At 43.8% G+C, this 15,592-nt stretch overlaps 2 protein-coding genes and 2 long non-coding RNA genes across 21 annotated transcripts; 3 read left to right on the forward strand and 1 right to left on the reverse strand.

Annotated features, from left to right (window-relative positions):
- The first annotated feature begins 2 nt into the window (after window positions 1-2).
- Window positions 3-834, forward strand: LOC135333235 (retinal rod rhodopsin-sensitive cGMP 3',5'-cyclic phosphodiesterase subunit delta-like). The gene is made up of 5 exons (XM_064528157.1): window positions 3-145; window positions 194-256; window positions 309-460; window positions 522-627; window positions 675-834. Exons 1-5 carry the CDS (start codon window positions 84-86, stop codon window positions 754-756), a joined length of 465 nt encoding a protein of 154 aa, XP_064384227.1. The 5' UTR covers window positions 3-83; the 3' UTR covers window positions 757-834.
- Window positions 766-4,481, reverse strand: LOC135333225 (pleckstrin homology domain-containing family M member 2-like). Of its 2 annotated transcripts, none has more exons than XM_064528141.1 (16): window positions 4,367-4,481; window positions 4,206-4,312; window positions 4,045-4,154; window positions 3,839-3,938; window positions 3,762-3,786; window positions 3,650-3,712; window positions 3,520-3,598; window positions 2,636-3,435; window positions 2,492-2,582; window positions 2,379-2,443; window positions 2,105-2,320; window positions 1,877-2,055; window positions 1,704-1,824; window positions 1,555-1,656; window positions 1,322-1,498; window positions 766-1,147 (listed from the first exon to the last, which is right to left on the reverse strand). In XM_064528141.1, exons 1-16 carry the CDS (start codon window positions 4,427-4,429, stop codon window positions 893-895), a joined length of 2,553 nt encoding a protein of 850 aa, XP_064384211.1. In that variant the 5' UTR covers window positions 4,430-4,481; the 3' UTR covers window positions 766-892. The 2 variants fall into 2 exon arrangements, with proteins under 2 accessions (XP_064384211.1, XP_064384212.1); XM_064528142.1 differs by having other exon boundaries at window positions 4,206-4,306; window positions 4,367-4,450.
- Window positions 4,482-4,584: 103 nt separating this feature from the next.
- LOC135333399 (uncharacterized) lies at window positions 4,585-8,980 on the forward strand. 17 transcript variants are annotated; one of them, XR_010393884.1, is made up of 8 exons: window positions 4,585-4,729; window positions 4,862-5,024; window positions 5,223-6,534; window positions 6,626-6,687; window positions 7,015-7,089; window positions 7,485-7,724; window positions 7,841-7,902; window positions 8,701-8,980. It is a non-coding gene; the product is annotated as an uncharacterized LOC135333399 (long non-coding RNA). The 17 variants fall into 17 exon arrangements; XR_010393876.1 differs by lacking the exon at window positions 7,015-7,089 and having other exon boundaries at window positions 4,586-4,729; window positions 5,223-5,323; window positions 5,413-5,474; window positions 5,786-6,687; XR_010393872.1 differs by lacking the exon at window positions 7,015-7,089 and having other exon boundaries at window positions 4,587-4,729; window positions 5,223-5,474; window positions 5,786-5,874; window positions 6,278-6,687.
- Window positions 8,981-11,841: 2,861 nt separating this feature from the next.
- On the forward strand, window positions 11,842-13,307 carry LOC135332952 (uncharacterized). The gene is made up of 2 exons (XR_010393695.1): window positions 11,842-12,133; window positions 13,276-13,307. It is a non-coding gene; the product is annotated as an uncharacterized LOC135332952 (long non-coding RNA).
- The last annotated feature ends 2,285 nt before the right edge of the window (window positions 13,308-15,592 follow it).

Below are 15,592 nucleotides of genomic sequence, written 5' to 3' on the forward strand. Positions count from 1 at the left end.
TTCACATTGGGGGCGTGGCTGGTACACTCAGAGCTGTGAAAGTAGCTAGCTAGCTACTGACTAGACTGTCGACTCGACTAGCAATGGCTGGGACGGCGATGGAAGAGCGAAGCGCTGGAGGGCCCATTCTGCAAGGATTTAAACTGTGAGTGCTTATGTACAGTGCAGGAGATTAATATTACCTGTTGTGTAGTAATTGGATGAATCTACGAGACGCTGAGTCTGGGCGAGTGCTGTGGCAGAGCAGAGATGATCTGTGAGGTTAATTGTGTTTCTCTGAATATTCCCTTGAGTGGTACTTCTCTCAGATCATTACCAGGTCGTGAACACGAGGCAAAGGTACCAAAAAAAATCCTGAAATGTAAGTCAGTCTCTCGTGAGATCAACTTCTCGTCAGCTCAGCTCATTGAGAGCTTACGACTGGAGCAGCGAGTTCATTTCAAGGGAAAGCTCATGGAAGGTGCTCTGACAACACTAGCTCTGTTTGTGTACAAGTATCTACTGTTATGATTGTCTTGCAGAATGGAACTTTACTTTTGGATTTGTGATACCAGGTTCGACCAACACATGGCAGTCAGTGATAGAAGCTGCCCCAGAGTCTCAGATGCTCCCAGCCAGTGCACTATCGTAAGCCAGCACTCCCCTATACACACCATACATGTACACACCCACAGGGGGAACGTGATAATAGAGACCAGGTTCTACAATGGTGTCGAGTTAGTCAGCACCTCGCAGGTTCGACTACACTACATTTAGTGACACTGCTCAAACTCAACAAAATATCACTTGTATAATTATAATAACAAATATATAAACATGATTAAATTTTGATAACTCTGGGAACAACTTTTAATGATAATTATAAACACACAATAATATTGTCTAGTGTTGTTCAGAAGGTGGCACTGTAAGTGAACTCTGACCTGCCTCTAGTTACACTGTCACTACGATACCTGCTGTTAGTCATTAGGTCTACAGCTTTGTGAGCTTTGCCTTGTAGGGCAGGGTCAGATACTTGTCCAGGGGTCAATTGTATCTGGAATTCTTGCTCCCACGTCCGACACACATCTCTCTCAAACTTGAGCAGTTCGTATGCTGAGTTGAAACAGAGCAGCCACACACCTTGATCAGAGCCATGATCATACTCCTGTGTAGGGGGACACATCTACACACACTAGTTATATTGTGCGTGTGTGCGTGTGTGTGTGTTGGAGGGGTTGAAACAAAAAAGTGAGGAAATGCCTTATCTGATGTAGAATTGGGTAACTACTTCTCCTAAAATAATATTGTTTGTATAATGGTTGCAGTTATTATAACTCACCACAGTACAATAGAGAGGCAAGGTGCTGTCAACACAGAGGCCATTGAGGTCAGTCACTCTGCAGCTGGTGACCAGTTGGACACTGTCTGTAGTCCAATCCTCCAACAGAATGTGCAGCATATTTTGAGTTAGAAGAAGTGCACAGTTAAGACAAGTCCTGAGGTGTCCTGGTGATGTCTGTGTGTGTGTGTGTGTGTGTGCGTGGGCGTGTGTGTGTGAAACATCTAACATACCTCTTGTCCAATAACAGCCTCACAGAGAGCTTGCAGCCATTTGGTGAGCTGGTCCTCAGAAGGTGCTGCCAACAGCAAAGAGGTGCCCTCACCAAACACTATCTGCACACCACTAGTCAACCATGGTACTAATTGAGGACTATACTCACTGATATTGTAAAGGGCTTGCTCTCCCCAGACACTCTTGTACAGCCACCACAGTTGCGAATAGTGTACACACTCTTGGCAGTAGAGTCTCCCTCACTAGAGTACTGATACAGGGAACCTGACCTACACCCACGCACACACACTAGAGTCATGTAAGCAACACCCACGCACTTACTTGAGCTCAAAGTAGCCTTGTTTCCAAACAGGGAGGCCCAGAACATTGGCTGATTTGACAAACAGACTTCCTGCAACCCCAGGCCTGGATCGCCGTGCAGCTTTGGCCACAAAGGCTGGAGGCTCTCCACTCACTTGCTCCCAGTTGACTAGAGAATAAAGTACAACCTCCATACTTGTCTGAAGAGGGCAACATATCATACTTGTACATGGAGGTAGGAGCACTTACATGGCTCCCCAGCTTAATGAGTTCCTTCTCAATAGCTTCAGTACGAACATCATCATCTCGATTGAGTGGAATGGAGCGCAGGAAGCCAGGACAAACACCAGCAGCTGAACACACTGTCTCTACAATTCCACGCGAGACTGCTTCCCTCCCAGTCAATAGCACACATCTCTCAGTACATGCATACACAAGACCCAGGCTCTGCCATCCAAGACCAATCTACACACACACACACACACACACAATAGCTACTATAATTATTATAATTATAGCTTACAACAATGTGGTCCATTTGAGGGTATTGGATGTCCAACTCTTTGGAATAGTTTCCCTCAATTCCATCTAGTGTAACAGAAGGTCATACTTGCTAGCTATATAGTATAAGCTCACCTTTCCTCAATATGTAGACCCCTCTATCTGTGATGAGGCAGTAAGCAATCCTCTGGAGACCAACACCAGATGGTGTGGCCAACTGCACAAGCTAATAAAACATTGAACAGGAATTAGTACATACAACTGTCATTCATAGCTCACTCTTAGTGGTTGCTCATTGTCCTCAGAGAGCACATCTAGTGAGAGCACTAGACGCGTTGTTTCATCTATCACAATATCAGACGCTCTCTTGTCAGCATCACTTATGATCATCCTGGCATCAGTACCACCATCAGCCGTTCCAGTACCACCATCAGTCTCTTCTGTGCCAGTTCCCATTGTGATAACAGGTTCAGTTTTAATGATCTCTGTGCTGGTACATGTAACTGGCTCTTTGCTCGGTTCCTCCTTCTCTGGATAGAGCTCTTGCTCTTGTTCTTGGTGTACTGGCTCTTGCTCTTGTTCTTGTTCTTGGTGTACTGGCTCTTGCTCTTGTTCTTGTTCTTGGTGTACTGGCTCTTGCTCTTGTTCTTGGTGTACTGGCTCTTGCTCTTGCTCTTGGGGTTGGTGTACTGGCTCTTGTTCTTGTTTTTGGTGTACTGGCTCTTGCTCTTGTTCTTGTTCTTGGTGTACTGGCTCTTGTTCTTGTTCTTGGTGTACTGGCTCTTGCTCTTGCTCTTGGGGTTGGTGTACTGGCTCTTGCTCTTGCTCTTGGGGTTGGTGGTTAGGGTGTTGTGTGTCTGCTGCTGCTGCAGTAGTCGCAAGTTTGGGAGTCTTTTTTTTCTTCTTTCGTGCCTTTTTTTGCTTGCGGGTTACTATTTCCTCTTCATCTTCTTTGTCAGCGTACATTCTCTGAATAAAGGTGATGGGTGGAGTTTGTGTGCTCCCTTGAGTGTCTGAGTGGTTATCAAAGGAGCCAGTGGATCCAACAGCCATGTTGCTCAGGAAAGAAGGTTCAATGTCTGCAAATGCACATACGTGTATGTGTGTGTGTGTGTGTGTGTGTGTGTGTGTGTGTGTGTGTGTGTGTGTGTGCGCGTGCTTACCTGGGGTGAGCTCATTGCCTTGAGATATACCAAGCTTTGGAGAAGGTTGTGAAGGAGCAAAGTCTAGGTAGTCACAATCCTGAGATAGTTATATTAGAATAAGAGGACATGATTATAACACCAATCATACCACAGCCAGCTCAAATGAGATAAAGTCGAGACCAGAAACAAGTGTTTGAAGGACCACCAGTCGCTACATATACAGGCAGGGTTAGTTAGAGTGATAGTGGGTTATGTGTCACCTCTAGATCTCTCAGGAAAGACTCTCTGTGGACAAGGATCATTGTCAGTATAATGCACATGAATGGCATTATCTTACTGTAAGTAGTATCCCTTGACCACATCTTGGTTGTCTACAACCATTCTCACATAGCTCTCCAGTGCTTGTTCATTGAGTGCAGTACACAACCAGGCTCGTCCTGCAAGGCAAGGTAAGGTAAGGTGGGACACACACACACACACACACACAACCAGGCCCGTCCTTGCAAGGCAAGGTAAGGTAAGGTGGGACACACACACACACACCTCTACCAATGTCCAGATGCACATTACTAAGAGAACTCAAGTATTGGACTGCCTCTGACCGAGTGAAGTAGACCACAAACGGCCAATATCCACACACAGAGTCTCGTAACCTGTGTGCGTGTGTGTGTGTGTGTGAGTTGGTGATGGGGGAACAAACCCACCCATGCATGAAGACTCGATCAAGGTGTTCACAGAGAGCCTGGGCTGGAGCATGATGACTGCTCACCATATCAACAACTGTAGACATGTCACTTTGCAAAGACTGCAACTGTCGAGGGCACAACATAAAGAGACAAGTAGAGATGGTGACTGTATTCTATACCTGCTTCACATCTCGGGCGATGTGCTCCAGTAGAACGTCTTTCTGTCTAATGATGGCTGACATTGTTAAAAAAATGGTCGGCGTTTAATCGAGCATTTGGCTTAGCCTCGAGACGGTCAGCCCCGCCCACTATTAGCTTTGGAGGAATAATAGTGAGTGGGTGGCTTACAAGAAAAGTTGCTGACTGCAGCCTCTCTCTCCTCCATGGCCGGCCCTAGAGATGCATATGGCTGCCTACAGATGAATATACTTACACTGTTAGTTGTCGCGCATGTCATGATAGAGCACATGTCATTTGCAGCCACGAGACAAAGAGAGAACAAGACTAGGTGTACCGGGGCCCTGCCGGCTGTCTCCTTGTAGGTCAGTCATGGTGCTATACTATAGCCTATAGCTAGCAAGGTGGTAGTTGGACATTATATATAGTGACAGCCTTGTGTTAAAGTAGCTCTGTGTATACTGTCCTTATATTGTTCTCTCATGTCTTACTCACAGATAACTACTCAACGCTGCACAGCACAGGATTCAGCATTCAACCACTCTCATACTTTTATTGTCATTTCATCTTTTATGGGGGACGCCCCACTCTTAATTTTTATCACTGAATGGCTGCTGACGTACGTATATATAAGAGCACTACAAGATACGACAGGAAAGGGTCAGTATAATAATTATGTAAGTGATGTAGTGTACTATCTTCTGGTATTCAGCCCCTTTAATGAGCACAGGATTATATAGATCTCCAAGCCATTAGTTACATCACTATAATTATGCAATTATCTGCTGTATTTCATATTGTAATGATTCATTGGGTACTGAATTTATATGGATGTATGGATGGTGCTATGCCTTCCAGGCCGCAACATAGAATGCTGGCTTTCTGATCGAGGAGGAGATGATCTGTTATTGGCCGGGGATGGAGTCCTCTGAGAGACAAAGGGCCAGTTACTGTATCATGTATGAATATTCTGTTGCTTGTACATTTCGTAGCAATTGACTCTAGAGTAGCATCTTGAGCTCCCCTTTCTTCATCACTCAATCTGCAGGCAGTGTATGTGATTTTCTGACAGGAAAGGCTACTCTAAACAGAGGGAGTCGGCCACACAAGGTATAGTCTAATAATTATTGTGCAGTACTAGATGATCTTCTCTGTTTTGGGTCAGATGCAATTGCCTTGAATCACTAGCCAGTTTAAAACATTTCTTCTACTCTTGGCTTAAGAAATTGTATTTTATTATTGTACCAGCATTAGGTAGTTAACTCCACTTATGCATTGACCTCTACGTGTAGCGGTTATTTGAGCCCTCGAGAAATGTTGTATAGTTGTTCACATTTCAATGCCAGGAAACCATAGCTTTGCATAGTGCGTGGGAGTGTCTTCCATTTGTATTACATGAAGTGTGAAGTGTGTTTGTACAGAGAGGACTCCCATGGTGGCAATGAATGTGAGGCAATGATCTGATGATGGCTCCACTGCTCTGATGGACCAATGCAGGAGAAGTTATTCTGTATAATTATTACACTAAATTAATGTATGCCACTGTTTGGATCGGTTTCTGTTCTGCTCAGCTTCTTCCTCCAACTTGCTTACGCAGGCTAAGCTTATTCTTAGTTCATTCTTAGTTCATTCTATAGTCTAGTATTATTGTCGGTTTGGTTGTTTGATGTTTTTCACCTGGTCATACGGAATCACTTCATTATTATCAGTGCAGACCACACCTCTATCCACACATTGTATCTGCACATCCTGTATATAATTATGGGGCCACACCCCCACTCACTGTACTGATATGTGGTCACACCCACATACATGGTAACCCTCTTGACCACACCCCCACCCATGCATTGTATCGTACATGCTGTGTTTTTGTGTACAGTACACATCATCCGTGTCTTTATCCCCACACCTAGTCGGAGGGAGCAGCAAGTTCTACTAAGAGCCAGCATCACCAACTAACCAACACACTACAAGACCTACCTACTACCAGCTAGGACAGCACACCACCCGGGACAGACTCTACTATACCATGTAATACGCCTTTGTATTACGATCATGATACAATTTGCTGCCCTCCCTCGCCAATGGATTGAATAATTATGGACACTCGCAGGACAACTAAGAGACTGACACACAATAATAGACACCAAAGGGCCAGTTACTGTATCATGTACGAATATTCTGTTGCTTGTACATTTCGTAATGTAATTGACTGTAGAGTAGCATTTTGAGCTCCCCTTTCTTCATCACTCAATCTGCAGGCAGTGTATGTGATTTTCTGACAGGAAAGGCTACTCTAAACAGAGGGAGTCGGCCACACAAGGTATAGTCTAATAATTATTGTACAGTACTAGATGATCTTCTCTGTTTTGGGTCAGATGCAATTGCCTTCAATCACTAGCCAGTTTAAAACATTTCTTCTACTCTTGGCTTAAGAAATTGTATTTTATTATTGTACCAGCATTAGGTAGTTAACTCCACTTATGCATTGACCTCTACGTGTAGCGGGAAAGTTCGTTATTTGAGCCCTCAAGAAATGTTGTATAGTTGTTCACATTTCAATGCCAGGAAACCATAGCTTTGCATGGTGCGTGGGAGTGTCTTCCATTTATATTACATGAAGTGTGAAGTGTGTTGTAAGTTTATACAGAGAGGACTCCCATGGTGGCAATGATCTGATGATGGCTCCACTGCTCTGATGGACCAATGCAGGAGAAGTTATTCTGTATAATTATTACACTAAATTAATGTATGCCACTGTTTGGATCGGTTTCTGTTCTGCTCAGCTTCTTCCTCCAACTTGCTTACGCAGGCTAAGCTTATTCTTAATTAGTTCATTCTTAGTTCATTCTATAGTCTAGTATTATTGTCGGTTTGGTTGTTTGATGTTTTTCACCTGGTCATACGGAATCACTTCATTAATTTTTATACAGTGCAGACCACACCTCTATCCACACATTGTACCTGCACATCCTGTATATATGGGGCCACACCCCCACTCACTGTACTGATATGTGGTCACACCCCCATACATGGTAACCCTCTTGACCACACCCCAATCCTATGCTGTGTTTTTGTGTACAGTACACACATCATCCGTGTCTTTATCCCCACACCTAGTCGGAGGGAGCAGCAAGTTCTACTAAGAGCCAGCATCACCCACTAACCAACACTCTACAAGACCTACCTACTACCAGCTAGGACAGCACACCACCCGGGACAGACTCTACTATACCCATGTAATACGCCTTTGTATTACGATCATGATACAATTTGCTGCCCTCCCTCGCCAATGGATTGAATAATTATGGACACTCGCAGGACAACTAAGAGACTGACACACAATAATAGACACCAAAGGTCCAGTTACTGTATCATGTACGAATATTCTGTTGCTTGTACATTTCGTAACATTATCAGTAATTGACTGTAGAGTAGCATCTTGAGCTCCCCTTTCTTCATCACTCAATCTGCAGGCAGTGTATGTGATTTTCTGACAGGAAAGGCTACTCTAAACAAAGGGAGTCGGCCACACAAGGTATAGTCTGATAATTATTGTACGGTACCTTCTCTGTTTTGGGTCAGATGCAATTGCCTTCAATCACTAGCCAGTTTAAAACATTTCTTCTACTCTTGGCTTAAGAAATTGTATTTTATTATTGTACCAGCATTAGGTAGTTAACTCCACTTATGCATTGACCTCTACTACTGTGTAGCGGGAAAGTTCATTATTTGAGCCCTCGAGAAATGTTGTATAGTTGTTCACATTTCAATGCCAGGAAACCATAGCTTTGCATGGTGCGTGGGAGTGTCTTCCATTTTTATTACATGAAGTGTGAAGTGTGTTGTAAGTTTGTATAGAGAGGACTCCCATGGTGGCAATGATCTGATGATGGCTCCACTGCTCTGATGGACCAATGCAGGAGAAGTTATTCTGTATAATTATTACACTAAATTAATGTATGCCACTGTTTGGATCGGTTTCTGTTCTGCTCAGCTTCTTCCTCCAACTTGCTTACGCAGGCTAAGCTTATTCTTAGTTCATTCTTAGTTCATTCTATAGTCTAGTATATTGTCGGTTTGGTTGTTTTATGTTTTTCACCTGGTCATACGGAATCACTTCATTATTATCAGTGCAGACCACACCTCTATCCACACATTGTACCTGCACATCCTGTATATATGGGGCCACACCCCCACTCACTGTACTGATATGTGGTCACACCCCCATACATGGTAACCCTCTTGACCACACCCCAACCCATGCATTGTGTCGTACATGCTGTGTTTTTGTGTACAGTACACACATCATCCGTGTCTTTATCCCCACACCTAGTCGGAGGGAGCAGCAAGTTCTACTAAGAGCCAGCATCACCAACTAACCAACACTACAAGACCTACCTACTACCAGCTAGGACAGCACACCACCCGGGACAGACTCTACTATACCATGTAATACGCCTTTTTATTACGATCATGATACAATTTGCTGCCCTCCCTTGCCCATGGATTGAATAATTATGGACACTCGCAGGACAACTAAGAGACTGACACACAATAATAGACACCTAACTGCATTTTTGCCATTAATATAATAAAAATAATTTTGCCATTAATTAATCATTAATTATAGCGGAATCATGCATGCCTGCATGATAGTAGTCTCATGAATGAGTCGTCCTTTGTCCCACATGCATGCCTGCATATGATATAGTAGTCTCATGAATGAGTCGCCCTTTGTCCCAAAGAATAGCCCCGCCCACTTACTATGAGTGCTTTTTAAATATGCTTGTAGCTGTGTACGTGTATGGCAGCATGATGGCTACTCTATCCCTCTCTCTGCAACGGAGGGAGTACCACCATACAATGGACCAACCAACCACTCCATCATCCTGCCACTTGAACAGGAGGAGAGAGTGCTACCTATTCCAGTGGGTAAGTTACTGTGTGTTAATATTATTATTAAATAGCTTTGAGCTTGTGTGCATGGATTATCTTTGTATCTAGGTTAGTACTGATTAGAGCGTTGTACAGTTGGGATCATGCCTCAGGGTGATGTAGAGCCTGTGCTAGGCCCTGCCTTAGGGACTAGCTGTGACTCTGTTGACCTGTTGTATGATCAGCAAGTCGAGCGTCTTGAGCGATCCTTACCTTTGGGAAAACTTGACAGTATAGCCTCTGTTCGATTTCTAGATTCCTTGTTTTTGGGATTCTGCCATCGCGTTGCGGTATCGGTAGCCCTGAAGGCATGGGATTTAGAAATCGGAACAGAGCAATACTGCCCAGTGGGGGCGCAATGATACTTAATGGTGATTGGACAGGAATGAGGCAGAATAGCTACGTTGTCATGACCCGATCGTACCGAGCATGCCACATGTCCTGGCACAGGTTCTATGTTGTTCTGAGACATGATACCTAACTGTTTACTGTTTACCTTGTTCTGTACTCTCTAGGGGTGTACAGTAATTAGGGTGGTACAACCACCAAGGCGAGTGTATGCTGTGTGGTGTATGGGTGACTATTCTATCCCTCTCTCTCTCTTCATGTGCAACGGAGGGAGTACCACCATAGAATGGACCAACCAACCACTCCATCATCCTGCCACTTGAACAGGAGGAGACCTCCTACCTATTCCAGTGGGTAAGTTACTGTGTGTTAATTATAAAATAACTTTGAGCTTGTGTGCATGGCAGGTGGCCCATTATCTTTGTATCTAGGTTAGTACTGATTAGAGCTTTGTACAGTTGGGATCATGCCTCAGAGTGATGTAGAGCCTGTGCTAGGCCCTGCCTTAGGGACTAGCTGTGACCCTGTTAACCTGTTGTATGATCAGCAAGTCGAGCGTCTTGAGCAATCCTTACCTTTGGGAAAACTTGACAGTATAGCCTCTGTTCGATTTCTAGATTCCTTGCTTTTGGGATCCTGCCATCGCGTTGCGGTATCGGTAGCCCTGAAGGCATGGGATTTAGAAATCGGAACAGAGCAATACTGCCCAGTGGGGGCGCAATGACACTTACTGGTGATTGGACAGGAATGATGCAGAATAGCTACGTTGTCATGACCCGATCGTACCGAGCATGCCACATGTCCTGGCACAGATTCTATGTTGTTCTGAGACATGATACCTAACTGTTCACTGTTTACCTTGTTCTGTACTCTCTAGGGGTGTACAGTAATTAGGGTGTATGCTGTGCTTATGCTTGTAGCTGTGTGGTGTATGGGTGACTATTCTATCCCTCTCTCTCTCTCTCTTCATGTGCAACGGAGGGAGTACCACCATAGAATGGACCAACCAACCACTCCTGCCACTTGAACAGGAGGAGACCTCCATTGAGTGCTACCTATTCCAGTGGGTAAGTTACTGTGTGTTAATTATAAAATAACTTTGAGCTTGTGTGCATGGCAGGTGGCTTTGTATCTAGGTTAGTACTGATTAGAGCTTGCCTCAGGGTGATGTAGAGCCTGTGCTAGGCCCTGCCTTAGGGACTAGCTGTGACCCTGTTGACCTGTTGTATGATCAGCAAGTCGAGCGTCTTGAGCGATCCTTACCTTTGGGAAAACTTGACAGTATAGCCTCTGTTTGATTTCTAGATTCCTTGCTTTTGGGATCCTGCCATCGCGTTGCGGTATCGGTAGCCCTGAAGGCAGGGGATTTAGAAATCGGAACAGAGCAATACTGCCCAGTGGGGGCGCAATGACACTTACTGGTGATTGGACAGGAATGAAACAGAATAGCTACGTTGTCATGACCCGATCGTACCGAGCATGCCACATGTCCTGGCACAGGATTTATATTGTTCTGAGACATGATACCTAACTGTTTACTGTTTACCTTGTTCTGTACTGGTGTACAGTAATTAGGGTGGTACGAGTGTATGCTGTGCTTATGCTTGTAGCTGTGTGGTGTATGGGTGACTATTCTATCCCTCTCTCTCTCTCTTCATGTGCAACGGAGGGAGTACCACATAGAATGGACCAACCAACCACTCCATCATCCTGCCACTTGAACAGGAGAAGACCTCCATTGACTATTCCAGTGGGTAAGGTTAATTATAAAATAACTTTGAGCTTGTGTGCATGGCAGGTGGCCCATTATCTTTGTATCTAGGTTTGTATCTAGGTTAGTACTGATTAGAGCTTTGTACAGTTAGGATCATGCCTCAGGGTGATGTAGAGCCTGTGCTAGGCCCTGCCTTAGGGACTAGCTGTGACCCTGTTGACCTGTTGTATGATCAGCAAGTCAAGCGTCTTGAGCGATCCTTACCTTTGGGAAAACTTGACAGTATAGCCTCTGTTCGATTTCTAGATTCCTTGCTTTTGGGATCCTGCCATCGCGTTGCGGTATCGGTAGCCCTGAAGGCATGGGATTTAGAAATCGGAACAGAGCAATACTGCCCAGTGGGGGCGCAATGACACTTACTGGTGATTGGACAGGAATGAGGCAGAATAGCTACGTTGTCATGACCCGATCGTACCGAGCATGCCACATGTCCTGGCACAGGTTCTATATTGTTCTGAGACATGATACCTAACTGTTTACTGTTTACCTTGTTCTGTACTCTCTAGGGGTGTACAGTAATTAGGGTGGTACAACCAAGGCGAGTGTATGCTGTGCTTATGCTTGTAGCTGTGTGGTGTATGGGTGACTATTCTATCCCTCTCTCTCTCTTCATGTGCAACGGAGGGAGTACCACCATACAATGGATCAACCAACCACTCCATCATCTGAACAGGAGGAAACCTCCATTGAGTGCTACCTATTCCAGTGGGTAAGTTACTGTGTGTTAATTATAAAAGAGCTTTGAGCTTGTGTGCATGGCAGGTGGCCCATTATCTTTGTATCTAGGTTAGTACTGATTAGAGCTTTGTACAGTTGGGATCATGCCTCAGGGTGATGTAGAGCCTGTGCTAGGCCCTGCCTTAGGGACTAGCTGTGACCCTGGGATTTATAAATCGGAACAGAGGGCGCAATGACACTTACTGGTGATTGGACAGCAGAATAGCTACATGATCGTACCGAGCATGCCACATGTCCTTCTATGTTGTTCTGAGACATGATACCTTACTGTTCACTGTTTACCTTGTTCTGTACTCTCTAGGGGTGTACAGTAATTAGGGTGGAACAACCAAAGCGAGTGTATGCTAATTCATTATGAACTTGTGCCGCAATTTCAATGATTTATACAGCAATTTAGTACATTAATCTTTATTAGTCATCTGAATGTGTTGACAGTTATGAACCTTTAAACTCTTGTAATATGGAATGTAATGTACTACCAAGTAAGGTAATGCTGGAGAAACCTTGCCAAGACTCTGTAATATGGAATGTGATGTACTACCATGTAAGGTAATGCTGGAGAAACCTTAGTGAGAACGATTTTAGTTTAACTAGCAACCCAGCAGTCTAGCTCATTATTCAGCCTCTTCTACCTCTGCTCTACCTCAAGTTCTCTTCTACCTTCTCTATACTCTACTGAGGAACCCAGCAGCCTCTATGTCCATCAGATCTCCTCTACCTAACCCAGTACTGTTCCAAGCTATAAGGTTTGTAGAGCTTTGTGTTAGCTAGCACTGGCTTTGTGTTAGCTTAATTGTCTGATCGAAGTAGCTTGTGTCAGGTCAGTGTCTAAGTGTTGGTATAGCTGCCTACCAGCTTCAATCCTACCAATGTCAGCTTCCCAATGTCAGCTTCAAGCCTCCTACAGCTGAGCGCTGGCTTTAGTTTGTAGCTTGTGTGTATGTAAGCCGCCTGCTATGGCAGCTTTTTATTTTTTGTCGCGGCCTGAAATCGAGACTGGTAGTAATTAGCCTCGATTCTTCTCCTGGCGCGTGTATTAAGTTCAAAAACAGCTCAACACTTTTTTTAGGTAAATAAAATTCTTAAGTTAAATCAGTATTTTTTTTCTTACAGACAAGAGCATCAGAATATTAAGAGACATCAAAGACGCCAAGTATCAAGAAACACCAAGTATCAAGAGGAGACTCCAGGCCAAACGTTAGTCGTAAATAGTGTGATTATGTTTTTGCTCATTCGAGACAATTAAAAAAGAAGGAGGTAAAACATATCATGCTGTACATACAATTAAGATGACTAGCATCATTATAGTGTGCAATAATTTATTTGCTGGTTTTGCCTGCTATCTAAAAAAATTAGGCAAGCCCGTGTTTAAATAGTGTGCAATATTTCATTTGCTGGTTTAGGCAGCTTCTGACGGGGAGCCTTGCACGCCCTAATCTAAAAAAAATTAGGCAAAAAGGGAGAGCAAATAGTGTGCAATATTTCATTTGCTGGTTTAGCCTGCTTCTGACGGGGAGCCTTGCACGCCCTAATCTAAAAACATTAGGCAAAAAGGGAGAGCCCGTATTTAAATAGTGTGCAATATTTCATTTGCTGGTTTAGCCAGCTTCTGACGGGGAGCCTTGCACGCCCTAATCTAAAAAAATTAGGCAAAAAGGGAGAGCCCGTATTTAAATAGTGTGCAATATTTCATTTGCTGGTTTAGCCAGCTTCTGACGGGGAGCCTTGCACGCCCTAATCTAAAAAAATTAGGCAAAAAGGGAGAGCCCGTATTTAAATAGTGTGCAATATTTCATTTGCTGGTTTAGCCAGCTTCTGACGGGGAGCCTTGCACGCCCTAATCTAAAAAAATTAGGCAAAAAGGGAGAGCCCGTATTTAAATAGTGTGCAATATTTCATTTGCTGGTTTAGCCAGCTTCTGACGGGGAGCCTTGCACGCCCTAATCTAAAAAACATTAGGCAAAAAGGGAGAGCCCGTATTTAAATAGTGTGCAATATTTCATTTGCTGGTTTAGCCAGCTTCTGACGGGGAGCCTTGCACGCCCTAATCTAAAAAAATTAGGCAAAAAGGGAGAGCCCGTATTTAAATAGTGTGCAATATTTCATTTGCTGGTTTAGCCAGCTTCTGACGGGGAGCCTTGCACGCCCTAATCTAAAAAACATTAGGCAAAAAGGGAGAGCCCGTATTTGAATAGTGTGCAATATTTCATTTGCTGGTTTAGCCAGCTTCTGACGGGGAGCCTTGCACGCCCTAATCTAAAAAAATTAGGCAAAAAGGGAGAGCCCGTATTTGAATAGTGTGCAATATTTCATTTGCTGGTTTAGCCAGCTTCTGACGGGGAGCCTTGCACGGCCTAATCTAAAAAACATTAGGCAAAAAGGGAGAGCCCGTATTTGAATAGTGTGCAATATTTCATTTGCTGGTTTAGCCAGCTTCTGACGGGGAGCCTTGCACGCCCTAATCTAAAAAAATTAGGCAAAAAGGGAGAGCCCGTATTTGAATAGTGTGCAATATTTCATTTGCTGGTTTAGCCAGCTTCTGACGGGGAGCCTTGCACGCCCTAATCTAAAAAAATTAGGCAAAAAGGGAGAGCCCGTATTTGAATAGTGTGCAATATTTCATTTGCTGGTTTAGCCAGCTTCTGACGGGGAGCCTTGCACGCCCTAATCTAAAAAACATTAGGCAAAAAGGGAGAGCCCGTATTTGAATAGTGTGCAATATTTCATTTGCTGGTTTAGCCAGCTTCTGACGGGGAGCCTTGCACGCCCTAATCTAAAAAACATTAGGCAAAGAGGGAGAGCAAATAGTGTGCAATATTTCATTTGCTGGTTTAGCCAGCTTCTGACAGGGAGCCTTACAATAAATTAGTGGTTTTGCTTAGTGCATTGTTTGTTTTAGTGAAGAAAAAAGTGCAGTAAAACATGAAAAGAAAAGAAAAAAGTGGTTTTGCTTATAAGCTTAAGTAGTGCTTGATGATGAAAAGACAAAAGTAGGTTAGCTTTATTAGTGCAGTATTTGCTGGTTTAAGTGAAAAAAAAGTTGTTTTGTTAATAGTGGTTTGCTGAAAAAAAAAGTGAAGTCAGTCAAAGTTGTTTTGCAATTATGAAAACAAGTGCAGCAAGGTAGTTTAGCTTATTAAAAGTTTGTATTTTAAGTAAAGTAAAAGTAGTACCTCAGTGCAGTAGAGGAAGCCAAAGGAAGCCAAAGTAGATATGCTATGGAATTTAGAAACCATAAGTACTGAAATATTGCCATCATCTGCTATAAAAGAGAGTGAGCAAAAAGGGAGGAGGGTGGGCGTGGCTGAGGGTGGGAAAGTTGGCTAGAGTGTGCGGTAAAGTACTTGAGGTAGAGTTGTGGTTAAGTACTCTAACAACAGCTAGAGTTGTGGTTAAGTACTCTAACAACAGCTAGAGTTGTGGTTAAGTA

This window comes from Halichondria panicea, chromosome 3, assembly GCF_963675165.1.
Source record: "Halichondria panicea chromosome 3, odHalPani1.1, whole genome shotgun sequence".
In the NCBI taxonomy this organism is placed as follows: domain Eukaryota; kingdom Metazoa; phylum Porifera; class Demospongiae; order Suberitida; family Halichondriidae; genus Halichondria; species Halichondria panicea.

Bases quoted from the DNA above. Each gene is read 5' to 3' on its own strand.
- LOC135333225 (XM_064528141.1), bottom strand. From the start codon at position 4,429: ATGTCAGCCATCATTAGACAGAAAGACGTTCTACTGGAGCACATCGCC. The intron at 2,583-2,635 runs GTGAGCTATGAA...ATGTTTTATTAG, and splicing joins ACAATGAGCAACCACTAAGA to CTTGTGCAGTTGGCCACACC. The intron at 1,825-1,876 runs GTAAGTGCGTGG...GCGTGGGTGTAG, and splicing joins CAAGGCTACTTTGAGCTCAA to GTCAGGTTCCCTGTATCAGT.
- LOC135333235 (XM_064528157.1), top strand. From the start codon at position 84: ATGGCTGGGACGGCGATGGAAGAGCGAAGCGCTGGAGGGCCCATTCTG. The intron at 257-308 runs GTGAGGTTAATT...TACTTCTCTCAG, and splicing joins TGGCAGAGCAGAGATGATCT to ATCATTACCAGGTCGTGAAC. The intron at 461-521 runs GTGCTCTGACAA...ATTGTCTTGCAG, and splicing joins CAAGGGAAAGCTCATGGAAG to AATGGAACTTTACTTTTGGA.